General features: G+C 47.7%; 1 protein-coding gene across 1 annotated transcript; it reads right to left on the reverse strand.

Annotated features, from left to right (window-relative positions):
- Window positions 1-1,049: 1,049 nt before the first annotated feature.
- On the reverse strand, window positions 1,050-18,070 carry LOC113177975 (flavin-containing monooxygenase 5-like). The gene is made up of 8 exons (XM_077802963.1): window positions 17,936-18,070; window positions 16,668-16,856; window positions 16,050-16,212; window positions 14,603-14,745; window positions 14,327-14,526; window positions 5,871-6,220; window positions 2,901-2,973; window positions 1,050-1,413 (listed from the first exon to the last, which is right to left on the reverse strand). Exons 1-8 carry the CDS (start codon window positions 18,068-18,070, stop codon window positions 1,050-1,052), a joined length of 1,617 nt encoding a protein of 538 aa, XP_077659089.1.
- Between the last annotated feature and the right edge of the window lie 1,950 nt (window positions 18,071-20,020).

Genomic DNA, 20,020 nt, shown 5'->3' on the forward strand with positions numbered 1-20,020 from the left:
CAAATGTAAAGTGACACAGACAGGATTTGAAGAAGGAGTACGAAGAGCTCCTGAATCCCTTTTTCCTAGAAGACCCTGCAGTGGATATTTGATCCTTCTCACGCAACCCCTCTTTGTCACACTCACAGGCACACAGTTATTCTCGTGTCTTTTGCACATAAATTGTGGATATCATGGTACTTTATTCCTGCTTTTGTATGTACCTTCTGAAACTGAGCGTGTCTTATTACACAACCATAACACATTATGCCGCCAGCCAGCGGTGTCGTGAGTTAGAAGGACCATCTCCCGTGCAGTGCAGGCTGAGTTCCCTCTGCGCTAAACCAGCAGTCAGTGCACACAGAGGGTCTTGTCATCCTGTCCCCCAAGTCTCCATTAACACAGTCGATTCTGCTTGTTGTTCTTAAAGTGTAGGTGGATGTAACATTGCAGTTGTTAGACTGCAAGGAAAATATCTTGAGAACATTCTCTTTCTTCATTTCTGTTATTCCTCAATTGCACCTCAGTGGAAGAACGTTGGCCTCTGGACCAGAAGGTGGGCTGGCTCCTGGTTGTGGCAGGGTGGAACCCTCGAGTTCCGGGGGCTGTCGACTCTTCTGTAACAGGGCTGCTGGGTCAGGTGGTGAAGGTAGAGACTGTCAGGCTTTTCTGTTGGCCACAAGGTCTCCGTGTGCAGTAGGAATGGGGTTGGGGGAAGTTGGAGACTGTAGGAAGCACTTTGGGATTTCCTGCTGGCTTCGCTTTGTCTCACCCCTTGGTTTTCAATGGAGCCCCACTTGTCATTTTGTTGTCCTCTGGGTAAACCTGTCAAAACTTCAAATTCCTACTGAAAGGAAGGGGAGCAAAGATGTGCATTTCACACCTCTCTTCATGTAGAGCACGTGGAAAACCATCATTGGGGCGATTCTGTTTCCTTTGAAATATCTGTGTGTGAGCTGGCCTGTCCAAGGATGTCTTTCCCCAGACCACCGACTGCTTGCCTTTGGTAGATTCAAACCTGAGTGGCTTTGTTCTTCTCTGGTTCCAGGCCCATCTGTGTCCACGTGAGGTTAATGACCGGTCATCTGCAAGATGATGACCATGGAAGCAGAGAGAGAGATGACAGCACAGACTCTTGTGACCCAAAGCCACCTAGAGGAACGGGAGCCAGAGTGCTGGAGCACACGTGTTCTCAGGGGCTTGAGGATCCGGGCTCTCTGGGTGAGGATGGCTGCCCGGGCCCCGGTCCACTTGCCGGGCCCCTGTAGGCGGTACTGGTATGAGGTGCAGGGCCCATAGAAAACCTCTCTGGCTAGCTTGGCATCCCAGAGGAAGAGGGAGAGCAGGTTGGGTTTGACGCCTAGCTCAGCAGCAATCTCATCCATGTAGTCGATGTAGTACACTCGAGATGCATCTCTTGGGCTCTCCACAAACCTGGAATAAGAAGGACAATGTTGGAAGCCCTATGTCATATTTGAGTCCATATTGTCCCTTAGTTTCCAGGGAACTTCTTTTCTACTTATTTCTTAAAACACTTTTCTTAAATCTCTTAATGCATGTTTCCATGTATTGATTCTGTACAGTAACTATATCCTTGAGCACTGAACAATTGCAAACTGTTTCAGACTTTGGACATTAAAAACTATGCTGGTAGCCAGGTATGGTGGTGCATGCCTGTAATCCCAGCAGCTCAGAGGCTGAGGCTGGAGGTCATGAGTACAAACCCAGCCCCAGCAATTTAGTGAGGCCCTAAGCAACTCAGTGAGACCCTGTCTTCAAATAAAATACAAAAAAAAAAAATAAATAAATAAAGGCTGGGGATATGGCTCAGTGGTTAGGTGCCACTGGGATCAATTCCTAGTAGCAAAAAACAAAACCAACCAAAAAACTATGCTGGTAAGGTATTTTTGGGGATATGTGATAAAAACTATTAAAGACTATTTTAAAAGTACCAAAACTTTTCAAATTTTGGAAGATATTAATTTCTATTGAAGAAACAAATCATAAAAATGTGAATTAATCATCTAGTCAAAATTTTTTAGTCTATATATCAAATCTAAAAACATATAAATATCTATTATAACTGACAAAATAGTAAAAAATCAAGTTCTGATTACAAATGAATATACAGGAAGCTATAACCAAAATCCAGAAAGGAAATTCATTTTTTCCAGCAATGAAAATATAAACAACCAACAATAGACTCAAGTAGACAAAAATGGCATTTACATGTCCTGTTTAGTTGTATGGCCTGTACTGTGGGTCTAGTTAGGTAATGGTAAGAAGGGCACCTGATCATCTCCAAAGTTCCCGAGTGAGCATAGGTTTATTGCAAAGCACTCAGAGTAGGTCTTTACCACACTGAAGTAAGTACGCCTGTTCCTGAGCTTCTCTCTCTCTCTCTCTCTCTCTCTCTCTCTTTCTCTCTCTCTCTCTCTTTAAATATATTTAGTTGTCAATGAACCTTAATTTAATTCATTTATTTATATGTGGTGCTGAAAATCGAACCCAGTGCCTCACAGGTGTCCGGCAAACGCCCTACCACTGAGCCACAACCCCAGCCCCGCTGAACTAGTCTTGATTGTGTCTTGAGGAGTGTGTTGTGTTTTCTGTATTCTGAACAGATTATTTCTCCTTTGTTTTTCTGACTTGCTTCTGGCAGTGAGCACAGGCTGGTCTGCGTGTTCTGGTCTTCACTGTAGAGGCCTCTCACTGCAGGGACTGGAGATCCTGTGTGTTCACCAGTGAGACTGGTGTTCTAGCCAGGCTTTTCTCTCCTGTCCCCATGTGCATTGTCACCATAATGTCACAGAGCTAGAATTGTCTTAGGGGTCTTGTTAAGGTGCCTGGTTCAAAAACAAAGGTCCAATAGGACCTGCAGAAGGAGTTTGGTGTCCTTTAGCCAGGGATCATGTGCTTACTCTTTGGCCATTCTCCTTTTCCTTCTGTTGATCTCAGCCAGCATGTCAGCCTCTGAGGGCAAGTTTTTCAGTCCTAAGACAAAGCAAGAGAGAAATGTAAGGAGGGCGGGGAGAGGAGTAAACAAAGAGGTTTTCCAAGAGGAGAGTTGTCATAATCAGGTCGTAGGGAGCCCCTGTGAACTTCCCTCCTGGCATTCTCAGGAGCGGGCTGCATGGAGTCAGCTTTCCCCAGGAGACGCAGGCTGTTGAGTGGTTCTCAGTTGCAAAACACAGTGAAAGTTCTTGAATGCTAAGAATTCCCCCAAACATGTGGCTTGTGGTTGACACATGATGTTTGCCCAGATTTAGGAGCTAAAGTGTGAGGTTTGCATCCGTGTGTGCGGGGTCCTCGATGCAGGGAAGTTAGGGTAAGCGTCACTGTCATCTTTGGCATTTCTTTAAGGTGGGTGCTTTGAAGGTCTCTCTCCACTACTTTGAGACTGACAGAGCATCTTGTCAACTGCAGTTGCCTGGCGTGCCACAGAACACCAGAGCTCCTCTCCTATCCGGGTGCAGCCCTTCACGGGCTCTTTAGTCTCCACCACTACTCATCTCCCAGCCTCTGTGGGATCACCTCTGAGGTGCCTCTCATGAGAGAGCATTCCATGGGTGTCTTTCTGGGTCTGATTTATTGTGCTCAAGACTACTTCCTTATCCTGGTATTGTAAGCAGTGCTGTGATAAACACAGGATGCAGGGGTCTTTTTGACATGTTGATTTCATTTCCTTGAAGGATATACACCCAGTATGAGATTGCTGGGTCACTTTTATCTTCCAGAGATCCTCAAACTCTACTGTGACCAGCTTCTGAGGCAGGTCTGTCTGAAAAGATCCTTACCTTGGGCTCATGTCTTAAAAAAAAGTTTTCTGAGTCCCCAGAGGCATTGGAAAAATGTCAGCTCTTATGTGTATTCACAAACATACGCTGAGGCAGAATCTCCCAGGACCAACAGTAGCTGCTGCATTTTATAAGGAAACAAGTGGCTAAAGTGAAAGGTGGTGTGTGCATGTATACGTGGGGGAGAGGAGGCGTGAGGAAGTGCAGGTCAGGTCAGGAGGAGACAGGGAATGGGGACAGCACAGGAGAAGCAGGTGCGCTGACTTCTAAACCACATGCTTTGCGCCTCCTCAGGGTCACAGGGACAGCAGGTGAGGTTGCCGCTCAGTCACTGAAGGGAGCCACTGAAGCAAGCAGCTCCACCCAGGGCAGGCAGACCAGGGACCTATAGGCTCCTCCCACTCGCAGTCTGGGCTCTGTGCTCCCCCTGCCTCCTCTAAGGGCACCCTTAGGCATTGGCCTGCAGTCACCCCGTTCCTTCCTATTCACTGCTGGGTCCCACCAACTCTAAAGAGTCCTACTGTGCGTCCGGTCTGCGGTGACCTGCACACAAACTGCAGGCTTCCCTCCTCCGCCCTCTGCCAGGAAGTGTAAGTGGTAAGTCTTTGAACATCTCTCAGAGGAGCGAGGGGCCACCCAGGCCTGGTTGTCCTAGGTTCCAAACAGCAAACAACACTGGGTTCCCAGCACCAGAGCAGCGTCAGGTGGTATAAACTGGATGCCAGTCAGGTTGGAGCCATGGGGGTCTGCCATCACGTAGGGGTGTCTTGTGTGTGCCTCCCTGCCCCCTGGGTGGACAGCTGGAGACCCAGGTCAAGAAGCATCCTGTGAAAGGCAGGTGGTAGGTACCACGGCCAGCTCCCATGCACGTCCAGGAAGAGCAAGGCTGCTGGCCACATGGTGCTGGAACCCCGTTTACCTGGGCTCTCTCCAAACCCTCGGGGGCCACAGACGTAGCACAGAAATGTGATCTCCTCACGAGTGCCACGGAGTGTCCTATAACACAGACTTCAGAGGATGCAGCGTACGCGCATGCGCAGACTTGGGAAATGGACGGGCATCTCTCATTAAAAGCTGTTTCACATGTGCACAACTTGTGGAGCATCAGTTTTCCTTCTAGGTAAGTCCCCAAGAGTCGCACATGCTCAACTAATCACAGGTGTTAGGTTGTTGATGGCATCATTGTTTCTAGTCATCCTCAGTGGCCATCGGCATGGCATGGACAAGTTGTGAGTATATGTGTCCAGATCACACATCCTCATGCAGGAAATGAGGTTAGACAGAGAAGGATCACAGGCCACCTGGATCACATTCCTGCCTCATGCAGTGAAAAGCAGGCACTAGATAGCTTCCTGACTCACCCAACTGGCAAGTGTATGGCTCAGAAGGCAGAGGATTCAGTGAGGGCAGCCACTCTGTATGCCCATGGTGACCCATCAGGGAAGACATGTCCTGAGAAGATGGAACCCTGACTTCTCATTCTTCGGAGCATGGGGAAGATATCAAAGTTATTTGGGGATGCGAGGGAAGGGGCCACATGTGATTCAGCCAGCTTCTCTGGCTCTCAGAAGCTGTCATGCCACTCTGCCAGTGGAACCTGGTTTCTGTCTGGTCCCAGGGTTGTTGGGTTCAGAGGCATCAGCCTGGGTAAGGACTCGGGAAGTGAGCCAGAATAAGAGCCAGGTATTTGGAGGTTACCTGAAACATACAGTGACTTCCCTACCCTTCTGCATTCTGCTCACAGGTAGGGTCTCCCTGCTGGCCTTCTGCCCTGGCCAGTTTCTGTTTCCATAATGCTCTTCCTTAAATCAACTTTCTATTGAAAAGAACTAAGTGAATGGATATCCAGTACTCAAATGTAGCCTGATGACAGTTTTACATGTTTTCTATTGTTATTATTTGGTTACTTTCCTCTTTACAGAATTCTCTTAGCAAATCAAAGTAAAGCTTCCAGAGAGTCCAAAGGCCATGAATCTCTAATGGTGAAATCTGGGGTGCTGTGGTAGAAGGTAAATTGGACAGAGGGGCTCCGGGTGCCTTGCCATTCATGCATAATTAGGAACCCCGGCTGCTCACCCAGGAGAGCGGGCCTACCTTGGAACACGCGCACAACCCATCGGCTCTGGAGTTCTGCTGTGGGGATGAGGGCCCCCACGGGCTGCAGGAGGCCAATGAAAGCCAGCGTTGGCTTCTCCAGCTGAGGAGGGAAGACAAACTTATACATGGAATGCTGGCTCTCCAGGATTGCTAAGTCATCCTCCAAGAAGGGGAAAGAGCAGGTGTATCCTGTGGCAAAGAGGACAGTGTCAACCTCCTCTTCAGTGCCATCCTCAAAGATGGCGGACGTCTCGGTGAACTCCTTGACGTTTGGTTTCATCCGCACTCTTCCTGTGATTATGTGATTTGGCAGGTCGTCAGCAAAAGTAGACTGATGGCTGAGAAATCTGCATTATGGGGAATGTAATATGAAGAATTGTGCATGAATTTTGCTTATAAAGAAGTTGTGGTAAATGATCTCAAATGCACCCTAGTATCTCTATTTTATGCTATTGATTGATATGTCTAGAAAGGTAATAGAGTTTATTGGTTAAGAACTTGATTTCACCATAGTATGCTGATTTTAAGTCCTTTGGGTAAAGACTGAGGAGTGAGAGAGCTGGTTCAAATTATGGTTCTGTTTCAAGTTTTCTGAGGAATCTCTTTACCCAAAGGACTTAAAAATGTGTACTATAGGGGACACAGCTACATCAGTGTTTACAGCATCTGAATTTACAATAGCCGAAGTGTGAAACCAACCTGGATAATCCTCAATGGATGAGTGGAGAAAGAAACTGTGGTATATATACTCAATGGAATATTACTCAGCATTAAAAGAGAATAAAATTATGGCATTTGCAGGAAAATGGATGGATTTGGAAATATCATCTTACGCAAAGATATTAAGCCCCCTAAAACCCAAAAGCTGATTTTGGGCCCTTGAGCTGGAAAGCAGCCTATGTTGCCTATGTCCGGATACTTGTGGTTTGGAACACCGAATGCTACCAGCCCCGTCACCATGGTAGCCTGGCCACCCTCAGGTGTACAGCATGTTCCCTTCTTCCTGCTTTTTTTGCCGCTGACCTTTTAGCCCCTTCATTGCTTCTTGTGTGTTGCTAGATCTCTGGATTATTATGACCCTTGGCTAAATTTTCCCAGTAACAGACTATGCATAAAAGTATTGCCTATGCGATAATATTGTGGTACAGTTCTCTGAAACTGATGTCCAGAGGTCTCTTTTCCACCCTGCCGCCACACCTTTCCTCAGCTTCGATGGGACTGAGTGAGCCCACATGCCGAATATTCTGACTGATAAGTGCATGCTGATCCATAAAGGGGGTGGGCATGAGAAGATTGGAGGAATTGTGATTGAGCAAAGGGGAGGACTGGAGAGGGGAGGGGACTTGGGGACAGGAAGTATGGTGGTAATGAGATGGACATCATTACTCTAGGTTTGTGTATGGCTGTACATGTGGTACCACTCTATATCATGTACAACCAGAGAAATGAAAAGTTGTCCTCCATTCGTGTTCAATGAATCAAAATGCATTCTGCTGTCATATGTACCTAATTAGAATAAATAAATATATAAATAAATAAAAGAAAAAAGACTTGATTTCAGACACAGGATTTTGCCTCTGCATTGATCCTGCCACATAACAGCTGTGAAATCTTGGAAAAGGCAGGAAACCTTTCACCTTTGGTTTCCTAATCTCTAATCAGAATGATGGCTCAACAACCAGACGAGATTGTGCTAAGTATGTGATAATGAACATGAACTCTGTTGGGAGTCGCCCGGCTCCAACGACCATCTCCCCATCTCCCAAGAAGAACCATCCAGTGCTGAGCCCTGCTGGCTCACCGGATCCTTACCCACCAATCAGAAAGCACCCCATGCCATCTGTCAAACCGCCCCAGCTCTATAAATATGCAGAGCTGTTCCTCAATAAATGGGCATTTTTCTCCTACGACGAGTCTTTTTCGTTCTTTCATTGGTGCCGAAACCCGGGATGAGGAATGCCTCGCTGCTCGAGGGCCCCCTCCCCCAAGGCTCGCCATCCTCGTCCACTCTTCGCTGCCGCTACTCACACAACACCAGCTCTTCAGTAGGTGAGTTTCCCTATAGGGTAACCAACTTCAGACAGGATACGCAGGGGCTTTGACCGTGATCGTCCAGCAAACCTCTGACACCCAAACTGGAGGAGAGAACGCACCCCACCACGACCTTCACGGTCACGGTGGACTCTCTGGAGCCCGGTTCATGAGCGGGAGGTCCTGAGGGGTGGAAGAACAGGCACTTCCCCCCCAGCTCTCTCTTAACCCCCCTTGTCCCTCTCCTGACCTACAGGGGCCTTTCTTCCCTTCCTGCAGACTCCCCCTTATTAAATTCTGCACACACGACTGGCCTTACTATCAATTAGACAATCAAAGTCAATGGCCCCCAGGAGGATCCCTAGACCCTGCATTTCTCAGATATCTGTTTAACTTCTGCGAGTGCTGGAAAAAGTGGAAGGAGATCCCCTATGTTGAGGCTTTTTCTCTGCTTCATTCTCACCCCTACCTATCCAGCAGAAGAACCCCCTCCCTACCGACCTCCCCCATGGGCTCCGTCCACCCCCTCAGGTGCTCCCCCTGACTCGGCCGACACCTTTAGTTCCCCCCAAACTAAGTCCTGCCCCTAGTCCCACAAACCATGGCCCCCTAAAGAGAGCTTGCTGGAAAAAAATAAAATACTTGGGAATCAACCTAACAAAAGAGGTGAAAGATTTATACAATGAAAACTACAGAACCCTAAAGAGAGAAATAGAAGAATATCTTAGAAGATGGAAAAATGTACCCTGTTCATGGATAGGCAGAACTAACATCATCAAAATGGTGATATTACCAAAAGTTCTCTATTGGTTTAATGTAATGCCAATCAAAATCCCAATGGCATTTCTTGTAGAAATAGAGAAAGCAATCATGAAATTCATATGGAAAAATAAAAGACCCAGAATAGCAAAAACAATGCTAAGCAGGAAGTGTGAATCAGGCGGTATAGCGATACCAGACTTCAAACTATACTACAGAGCAATAGTAACCAAAACAGCATGGTACTGGTACCAAAACAGGTGGGTGGACCAATGGTACAGAATAGAGGACACAGAAACCAATCCACAAAACTACAACTATCTTATATTTGATAAAGGGGCTAAAAGCATGCAATGGAGGAAGGATAGCATCTTCAACAAATGGTGCTGGGAAAACTGGAAATCCATATGCAACAAAATGAAACTGAATCCCTTTCTCTCTCCATGCACAGAAATTAACTCAAAATGGATCAAGGAGCTTGATATCAAATCAGAGACACGGCGTCTGATAGAAGAAAAAGTTGGCTATAATCTACATACTGTGGGGTCAGGCTCCAAATTCCTCAATAGGACACCCATAGTACAAGAGTTAATAACTAGAATCAACAAATGGGACTTACTCAAACTAAAAAGTTTTTTCTCAGCAAAAGAAACAATAAGAGAGGTAAATAGGGAGCCTACATCCTGGGAACAAATCTTTACTCCTCACACTTCAGATAAAGCCCTAATATCCAGAATATACAAAGAACTCAAAAAATTAGACAATAAGATAACAAATAACCCAATCAACAAATGGGCCAAGGACCTGAACAGACACTTCTCAGAGGAGGACATACAATCAATCAACAAGTACATGAAAAAATGCTCACCATCTCTAGCAGTCAGAGAAATGCAAATCAAAACCACCCTAAGATACCATTACACTCCAGTAAGATTGGCAGCCATTAGGAAGTCCAACAACAACAAGTGCTGGAGAGGATGTGGGGAAAAGGGTACACTTGTTCATTGTTGGTGGGACTGCAAATTGGTGAAGCCAATTGGAAAAAGTGGAAGGAGATCAGTATGGAGATTTCTTGGAAAGCTGGGAATGGAACCACCATTTGACCCAGCTATTCCCCTTCTTGGTCTATTCCCTAAAGACCTAATAAGAGCATGCTACAGGGACACCGCTACATCGATGTTCATAGCAGCACAATTCACAATAGCAAGACTGTGGAACCAACCTAGATGCCCTTCAATGGACGAATGGATAAAAAAAAAAATGTGGCATTTATACACAACGGAGTATTGCTCTGCATTAAAAAATGACAAAATCATAGAATTTGGAGGGAAATGGATGGCATTAGAGCAGATTATGCTAAGTGAAGCCAGCCAATCCCTAAAAAACAAATGCCAAATGTCTTCTTTGATATAAGGAGAGTAACTAAGAACAGAGTAGGGACAAAGAGCATGAGAAGAAGATTAATATTAAACAGGGATGAGAGGTGGGAGGGAAAGGGAGAGAGAAGGGAAATTGCATGGAAATGGAAGGAGACCCTCAGGGTTATACAAAATTACATACAAGAGGAAGTGAGGGGAAAGGCAAAAATAATACAAGGGGAAGAAATAAATTACAGTAGAGGGGGTAGAGAGAGAAGAGGGGAGGGGAGGGGAGGGGGGATAGTAGAGGATAGGAAAGGCAGCAGATTACAACAGACACTAGTATGGCAATATGTAAATCAATGGAATTGTAACTGTTGTGATACAGCAATCTGTATACGGGGTAAAAATGGGAGTTCATAACCCACTTGAATCAAAGTGTGAAATATGATATATCAAGAACTATGTAATGTTTTGAACGACCAACAATAAATAAATTTAAAAAATGATGATGGAGAATGGTATTCCAAGAAAATGTACTCCAAAAGGAACCACCCTACTCATACCTGACAAAACAGGCTTTAAGCTACGACATATTGATAAGGGGAGCAGTTCATCAAGAAGATATGACAGTTATAAACATATGTTGGGGCTCCCAATCTTATCAACAAAGACTATTAACAATAAAGGGAGAGAGACAGGGCCCAAGACAATAAGAACAGGGTGAATCCAACACCCCTCTCTCACCCACAGATCATCAGACCAAATCAAAACAAAACCAAACCTCAACACCCCCCCCAAAAAAAAACAATACTGCAAATGAACATCTAAGTTATACTATAAATCAAATGGACTTAACAGACATCTGCAGAAAATTCCCTCGAACATCAGCAGAATATACATTTTTTTGTCAACCCATGAAACTTTTTTCAAAAGAGATTATATATTAGGCCATAGGGAAGTCTTATCCAAACAAAGAATTGAAACAAATTTGCATGCCTTATCAAATCATAATGTAATAAAACTGGAAATCAATGGCAAGAGAAACTGCAGAAATTATACAAACACATGGAGATGGAATAATACACTTTTGAACGAATAATGGATCACTAAAAAATCATTTAAAATTCTTAGAACTGAATGAAAACACAACCCATAGCAGAAACTGTGGGAAACAGCAGAGCAGCACAAAGAGGAGGTTGGAGCCATGAGAGCCTGCATTAAAACATACCTCCAATAGAAACCTAAGGATGCATCTCAAGGTCTTAGGAAAAGAGCAAACTAAACTCACAGTCAGTAGAAGGAAACAAATCATAAAGATCATGGAAGAAATAAATAGAATAGGGACTAAAAGAACAACACAAAGGATCAATGAAACAAAGAATTCTTTGAAAAGGTCAACAAAATTGACAAACCCTTAACTAGCCAGAGAGAAGAACATCCAAAACAAAATTAGAGGTGAAAAGAGGACATTGCAACAGATAACTACTGGAATTCAAATGTTACCAGGGAAACTATGAGTAATGATATATACAGAAAATCTCAAAAAAAATATGCACACATTTCCACATAAGACCTTCAAAAATTGAACCAAGAGGATGTAAAAACTTAAATGATCAATAAGAAGCATTGAGATTGAAGCAGTAATAAAAAGTCTTCTAACAAGCAAGCTGAGGACTGGAGGGACTCACTGTGAATTTCACCAAACTTTTAAAGAAGAACTAATGCAGTGTCTCAAAGTGTTCCTAAGACACAGAGGGAAGGACCTCTTCCAATTCTGCAAAGCCAGGATTATCCTAGTGTGAAAAGCTGAAAAAGATACAACAAAAAGAAAAAGAGAGCAAGGTATAAACCCGCATCCTTGTTGAACTGAGATGAAAATATCCTCAATGAAATGCTGCAAAGTGAAGTCAGCGGCATGTCTAAAGATCTCCATCACAGTAAGTGGGTTTCCTTCCAGGGATGCAAGGCTCGCTCTATATATACAAACTGAAAATGTAATAGGGAATCAAAGCAGAGTCAAAATAAAACTGAAGAATCTTCAGAAGCAGGAAAAGCCTTGGATAAACTTCATATTCCTTTAGGATAAAGTCCTGAACAAATTAGGTCTGGAGGATCCCACTGCCATGTGACAGACCTCACATGACAAATGGGAAAAGTGGAAGCCTCTCATCTGAACCAGGAGCTGCCCAGGGAGTGCGTTCTCACCACTCTTATGCATCAGTCCATGAAATTCTAGCCTCTGAGACTAGGTAAGAGAAAGACACTGAAGGCCAGCATGGGGAAGGGGAAGCCACACTGTCCTGGTTGCATCTGATAGGATTACGCCCCCAGGAAACCCTGAGCCTCCTCTCAAGACTCTTAGAACCAGAGCAGCAGGACACAGAAGCCCCTTGTGAAATTCAGGAGCTTTTCTATATGTCAATAATGAGATCTCTAAGAATTAATGCCACTCACAACAGCCTCAAAAAAAAATTCTAGAACCCAACCCAACAAAGCGTAAAGACCTCTACAAAGTGACCCAGACTGAAGAAAGAGGCTGAAGGAGACGGTAGAATGTGGAAAGGCCTCCCATGTTCATGGAGTGAGACAATCCTGTTAAAGTGTCCCACCACAAAATGATCTACAGATTCAGTGCAGTTCCCTTCAAAGTACCAGTGACATTATTCACAGAACTGGAAAGAACATCCTAAATTCAAACCCAAGCACAAAAGACCCTGAGCAGCCAAAATAGTCCTGAGCCAAAACATCCAACTGGACACGTCACAACATCTTAGTTGAAAGTCCACTAGAAGCTGGATACCGATGTCAACTGGCACTATTCAAACTAACCAAGTAATGGAATCAGCTTGGGAGCCTGGAGGTAGATAAACAGACCAAGAACATGTGGTCCATTTATATAGTGGAGTATTACTCAGTCACGAGGAAGAACAAAATCATGTCATTGTCAGAAAATGGATGGCACAGAAGGACATCATGTTAAGCAAAAATATGCCAACAACAACAACAAAAACAACAGCCCAAGAATTGCATATTTTCTTTCATACACTGGAAAAAAGGTGAGGGAAGGGAAAGGGAACCATGGGAAGGGGAGAGATGTAGGGTAAGATAGGGTGGGAGGGAGGGGAGCCACAGTCAAGACAAGACGTGCCTGTGTGCAGATCGCACAGAGAGATGCACGTCTGCAGGATTCCTGTGGGTTAAGGACAAGAAAGAAATGAGAATACAGATAAAAGAGTAAGCGTATTTGTACGTACTCTTTTATATATATCCTTTGCTAAGACTTGCTGCAAATGAACAACAAAAAACAACAACAACAGAAAAACGGTGTGGCCAAAACCCCAAACCAAAGCTACTCAAACAGTGTGACCCTCGAGGGCAGAGTGGGGCTCAGAGACAGCCAACGCTTGGTGACTGCAACAGGAGGTTTGAGCTCGAGTCCCTCTATTCCCAGGCGTCCTTTGCTGTCACTACCTGTCTTCTACATCCTGAGAAAACCGTGTTTTGGAAGAAACTGGGGTCGCACACCCACCTCATGAGCCCAGCCCTGAGCTACGTGGTTTTTTCTGCACATACTGGTGAGAACTGACTCTCTGCTGTCGCTGCCTGCTTGGCCTAGTTGAAGTCTTTACGATATTTTACTTGACTGTTTTTTAATCCAGGAACCTGTGGGGAGGAGGGGAGAGGAGCAGGAATGGAGACAGGGACAACACCAAGCTCCTGGGCCAGGTGGGGGAGGGACCAAAGGCCACAGAGGAGGAGTGGCCCCAGAGGGGGAAGAGCCAGGCGAGTGTGGCCAGGGGGGAGGGCCGGTCCTGGTCAGAACTGCTGGGGTGAGATGTCCCAAGCAAGAGGGTCCTGGGACATCCAGGGGCACTGCACGCTGGGTGGTGAGTTCTAGGGTGGCCATGGTCATGGGTCCTAGAGGAGCAGGACAGAGGCCACAGCAGTGAGGAGGGCCAGGGGTGGCTGGGCCTGAGTGTGGGGCCTGTCCGTGTGGATGGTGGACTGTCCTGGTGGACGTCAGCCTGAGGGTCGCTGTGGATCTTGTTTAGAATTCAGAGAGTGAAGGGGCACGTGCTGTGAAGGGTGGCATGGCAGGTGGCACAGGTCTCATGAGACCAGCGCTGAGCTCCCTGCGCCCCCCCTCCTTGGCTTTGCTGTGGCACCCCAGAGGAAGGAGCAGGAATGACCAAAGGAGTAAAAAGTCCTGAGAAGTTTAGCCTGGGGCGTGCCCTGCTCCTGTGCCTCTGGGGCCACCGACTCTCCTGAGCTGCCTGGCCGTCCCAGCCCAGGTGCACGTACCTGTGTGCAGCCTGCAGCCCGTAGTTGGCATGGTTGAACCTTGCGTTCAGTTTCTTCTCTGCCCACCTGTTGATGAGGAATGAGGGCAGTAGTTTTTGGAGTGCACTATTGTACCGGGTGAAGAGGGCGGTGTCCATGGGGTTGCCGTCATCCCACACCCGGTTCCAAATCCACGCGCCTCGTCTCGTGCTGAGGAAAACCTGCGAGAGAGGAGAAGCCGCCCAGTAAGAACTCTGTCTTCTCACCTTGATGTCAGAATGAGGGTAAAATGCCAACCTGCTCAGCAACACGACTGATCTCGCCAGCCACATCCGCTCCAGAGTTCCCGATGCCAATCACAACCACTCTCTTCCCCGCAAAAGCCTCTGGATGCCTGTACTCCCAGCTGTGCAGGTACCTGCCCCGGAACCTCTGGATGCCTGGGAGGAGAGACCAAGCCATGTCAGCAGCACAGACGGGAGCGGGGTCTGGCACAACGTGCTTCCAAGCCGAGGCTGAGTCTCTCCCACCCCCTTTGCTGCTGTGGGTCAGGCACTGCCGAAATGACAGAAGGAGACTGTGCAGGGAACAAAAGGTCCAGAGGCTGAGACCAAGGTCCAGCAGACGAATGTCCCTTCAAACCCAACCTGAAGTTCTTTCACTGTGCTCACTGTGCTACCTTAGGATGTTCTTGTCTTTTTCTGATTCTCCACTGATATACAAGGAACTGCCTTCACTTCTTGTAACCTGAGAAGGAATTATGCACAAAGGTCCTTAGCCAGGTGAGCGTGCAGAGTGCTGTCCAAGGAAGCTGACCCCAGCTTTAGAGGTTAGAGTGGTCAGCAGAATACTGTGTGGAAGTTTTAATGATATATTTATTTAACTAGCATAATCTAACAGGCTAGTGTATAATCAGCCCACAGAGGTACTCCTGAGGCTTTTACGCCTGTGCCATGTCTTTACAATGCGTATATTGTAAATGAGTGTGTGTGTGCGAGTCACATTCCAGTTGCTCCAGAGACAGGCGGCCCTCAGCAGCTCTGTTGATTAGGACAAATGCGAATGAGTAGTTTCAGAAGTTCTTGACAATTCTGATTATATTCCACAAATATCACAGACGTTGCTACAGGTGTATGTTTTACCTGTCTTCACTCAGCCCTCCCTCACTTCTCCTTGGGGACTTTCAAGAACTCCTTGTTATTCATGTGTCTGCTTTGGTCTTTCTCCCTGTCCAACCATCTTCCCACCACTGCTAGACAGACCTGAGTAAGTACAAATGCATCAGGTGGCAGGCCCACCCAGGCGCACAAAGGCACATATGCACTCCCACATGCACACACACATGCACAGACACACACACTTGCACACACACTCACAAACAACTGCACACTCACACATGCACACACTCACACACACACATACACACTCACACACTGCACTGGTTGCTCACTGACTCCCACCTACCTCTCCTGCCCACACACCTGCTCCTCCCATAGCAAGGGTGTGTTCTCCTGGCCTGGCCACACTCCATTGCTCACTTGCTTCTTCTTCGTGGAAGGGCAGAGCCCTGCCTTGGCTGCCTGGGGAAGGCGGGGCTTCCAGTTCCAGGGCTACCTCTATCATCTGAGTGCTCCTCTCTGCACCCCACTGTGCCAGGAAAAGGCTTCTGTCCTGTGCCCGTGATAGCGTGGGCACGGAGATTCTTGGATCCCAAGATCTTCCCTCACACTCATCAGTTAAATACCTGCAAACTCCTGTAAGGGCAAATGCTTCTCAGTGTAATGGCCGCTGCAGATCATGACCCCGTCGAAGATGTAGGATTGCTGCTTCCCATCAGCTTCTACCACCACATCCCACTGGCCAGAGGATGAAAAATCAGGGCGCTTCCTCACACTGCACACCTTCGCCTGGGAAGCAAGGGGCCAAGGCAGCCTTAGTGCTAGAGCACGGCTCCTCTCCATCCCCAGGGAACGCTGGGTTCACAATAAAGTCGGTGGTGGCTTCTGTCTCCATAGCTCCTGGGATTTTATAATTTTATGCACAACATCCTCCTAGAATTGTTTCTTCCCTAGGATGGAGGTACGTTGGGCAACATAGTACCTAAAATTCCATTCCTAAACCTGTATTCTACGTCTAATATAATTAACTGAAACCTCAGCTTAGGGACCGATGCGGACACAGTGCACCTTGGAGGGGACCTGATTTAGAAATGTCTTCACTAACGTAGAGAATGTGCCGAGACACCAGGTCTCTCCAGAACTGTGCTGGACACGCACAGTGGACGGGCGCCCCTGCCTGCTCTGGCTGGTGAAGACCTGCGAGGACCCACGTGGAGGTGCTGAGCAGGGTTGGCCTTCCTTACCAGGAACTCGATGTGTTGCATGAGACCAAAGTGCCTGGCGTACATCCTGAGATACTCCATCATTTTGGAATTGTGCATGTAGTTGGGAAAATGGTCAGGGACGGGGTAGTCGCTGAAGGCTGTCATCTCCTTGGAGGTGTTGCAGGTCAAGGATTTGTATATCCCAGCTCGTCCTGTGTCGGGGGTCTCCTGTGGGAAGCAAACCAGCCATGGCCTCCAGTGTTCAGGCACATAGTGGGGAAGGAGAGGGGGTTGTCAGCCTGTGGGTTTGGGACTCGTGGTCCTTGTGGGTTTCTACAATGGAGCTGACCAGGAAGGAGGTGCTGGAGTCAGCCCGTGTGGAGATGAGACGAATAGAATCCTCTTCATGATGATGGACCCTGAGTGTGCCCTGATCCTCTCCCAACAGGAAAATGTCCAGACAGATCAGAAAACCCAGGAAGGACAGGGGGAGGAGGAGAAGAGGGAAAGGGATGTATCAGGAATGAACTGGAGCAAAGTATATACTTTATACCTATGGATATGTCTCTATGAACCCACTGTTATTTGTAAATTTAACACCCTAATAAAAACATTAAAAGTCATCAAAACACAAGAAACAAATTCTAAACCAACCAAAAAGGAAGAAACATAAAACCGAGTGGTGAAGAGAAGGTTCCCAAGGAGAAATTCAGCCTCGCAGCTGAGGAACAGGGATTAGGAGGAGGCCCTGGAAAGAGGCACCACATAACCCGGGAGGAAGCAGTCATGAACACGTGGTGTGCTCAGCTCACTAACTGACACACCAGGTGAAATCAGGCAGGGCCACGAAGAGGCACACTGGGTGAAGACTGTGTGCCACGTGCTTAAAGTCTCGCTGTTGTTGAGAAGCGTGAGCTGCCTCTGTCCATCATGGAGGGCCCATAGTGAACGCTCTCAACTGCATCCAACCCGCCCACAGAGCAGCGAGAAGGTGACCCGTGGTGTGCAGGGAAGGGCCAGGGTCCTCATGCAGGGGACCTCCGGCCTGTCCCCAAGTCTGCCAAGCAGAAGGACCTGTCAGTTTTATGTGCAGAAGCCCACGTGCTCCTGGGGGCATCAGGGAAATGCAGGAAAGAGGGTCCTGCAAGCCTCGGAGTTTCAGCTTCGTCTCAGTGTAGACATTGCCACTTGTCGGGGACACCAAGGAGTGAAGGAGGAACTGCTCAGAGTGGACACGTTCTGGGTCCTGTCAGAGAGGAAGCATCTCTCACACACAGCTGCACTTCTCGGGAGGAGCACAGAATTACCTCGTATCTCCACAGTCCTCCAATGTCGCTGCCTTTTTCAAAACACGTGGGCTCCAGTCCCTCCTCCAGGCAGCACTTAATGGCCCCTAATCCGCTGACCCCGGCGCCAATCACTGCAATTTTTTTTGCTTTCATGGTCTCTGAAATGAAGGAGAATTCTTTCAGTTTTGTTGTCCCAGAGGGAAGGCCCTCCAGGAGGGCCCGTCCTGTCTGGAGTGGCCCTGTGAGCAGGCGGGCTGCTGACTCCTGTCCTAACCCAGGTGTGGGGCTTGGGTGCCAAGGCCTGTGCTCCGAAGCCAGTCCACCCTCCTTGCTGGCCAGCCGTCTCTGGGCTCCCCGGCGTCCTCCAACCTCCAGAGGAGCCTGGCCTGTGGTCTGCTCCCATCCCGCCCTCTTTCAGCCTGGGCCCTTTGTTCTGGGAGGCAGGTTCCCTAGAGCTGCTCCAGAGGCCCACCTCCCGCTCTAGTGGGTCAGAGAGATGCTGCAGCCCGTTCCCACATGCCTGCTGCTGTCCCTGTGCAGGAGGTCAGCCTCCATTCCCCTGGGGCTCAACAAGGGGCAGCCCCCCAGCAATCTTGTCAGAAAGACCCCCAGAAAGAGCAGTCTGGGCTCTCATCCCCAGTGCCATGTCCCCCCCCCAAGCATTAGTCAGGCTCCTGCAGAGAGACCCAGCCAGCAGCCTAGCAGGAGGCACACAGAGGGAGGCTGACACATGGAGGGTGGTGCCCGGGAGAGTGGCTCACGTGCTGCTGGAGGCCAGGAGTGCCAGGACAGGCCGTCCTCAGGACTGAGACCCTGTGGTGCTGGTCGTGTGGCTCCGTCCAGGAATGGAGGCTGTAGACCCAGGGCGGGGATGGGGCACCTCTCTTGGGGCCCCGGGAAGAGCTGGGGCGAGTCCGGGAGTCCTTGGGCCCAGCAGCCTGGCCTTCTGATGTCCAAGCCAAAGGGTGTCCCAGCTCTAGGGAGAGACAGAAGGTGGGTCTCTCTCTGCCTTTTATTCTGTTCTTACCTCCCACCTGTAGGATTGGGCCTGCCCACGAAGAGGGTGTGTCTTCCGTTCCCTGTCACCTGAGTCTCAGGCCCGTGTCCTCTGGAAACACCCTAACACCCACCCACCCATGAAGCAACCCTATCTTTCCCATCAAATAGCAAACTATCTGTGTTTCCGTTTCAGGAAAAGGTGAATGCACAGTGCATACTGAACTTTGAGGATAATTACTCCTTCACCGGCTATCTCAATAACTGTTAATCCAAAATAACCATTGCAGGTCCAAAATTTGTGACATTGGTAACCATTTGTCCCTGATTCTTCAGGTAAAAGAAAAACAATATTGCAGTGACATGCTTATAACTTGCATAATATGCATATGAACATATTCTTTGCAATGGCCAAAAAAAATCAAAAAATGAAATCATAATAAATGCTGATGAGGATGTGGGGGAAAGGTCCACTCCTATGTTGTTTTAGGGACTGTAAGTTAACACAAGCACTTTGATAAGCTCTATGGCAATTCCCACAAGACTAGGAATTCCACCACTGTATGATGCAGCCATCCCACTCCTTGATGTTTATTCAGAAGAACCAAAATCAGTGTACTATTGTGATACATGGATATGGACGTTTGTAGTAGCACAGTTCTTGATCACCAAGCTACGGAACCAGCCAGTAGTCCCTCAGTAGGTGACTGAATGAAGACATTCTGCTCTGTAGACACATGGAGTTCACTCAGCCTTAAAAGTGCAGTCCACCATTTGCTGGTGCGTGGCGGGAACTGGAGAAGCTCATGTGAGTGAAGCAAGCCAGACTCCGGAAGACACAGAGCAGATGCTTCTCTTCTCCTATGTGGAAGGCAGGTGGAAAGAAGGATTTAGAAAGGGGGTCCATGGAAACAGGAGGGCGCACAGGGAGGAAGAGGAGGGGGAAGGAGCGGAAGGGAAGAGGCAGGGAAAGGGAGGAAGGCAGAGTGACCCTGACCAGGTGGTGTCCTGCGTGTGCCTAAACACGTCTCAGTGAGCTCCACTCTGTGTGACTGCAAGGCACCAACTGAAAACTTAATCAAGGAAAACTCTCTTAACCACGCAAGA

The sequence above is a fragment of the Urocitellus parryii genome, chromosome 9 (assembly GCF_045843805.1).
Source record: "Urocitellus parryii isolate mUroPar1 chromosome 9, mUroPar1.hap1, whole genome shotgun sequence".
NCBI classification, from domain to species: Eukaryota; Metazoa; Chordata; class Mammalia; order Rodentia; family Sciuridae; genus Urocitellus; species Urocitellus parryii.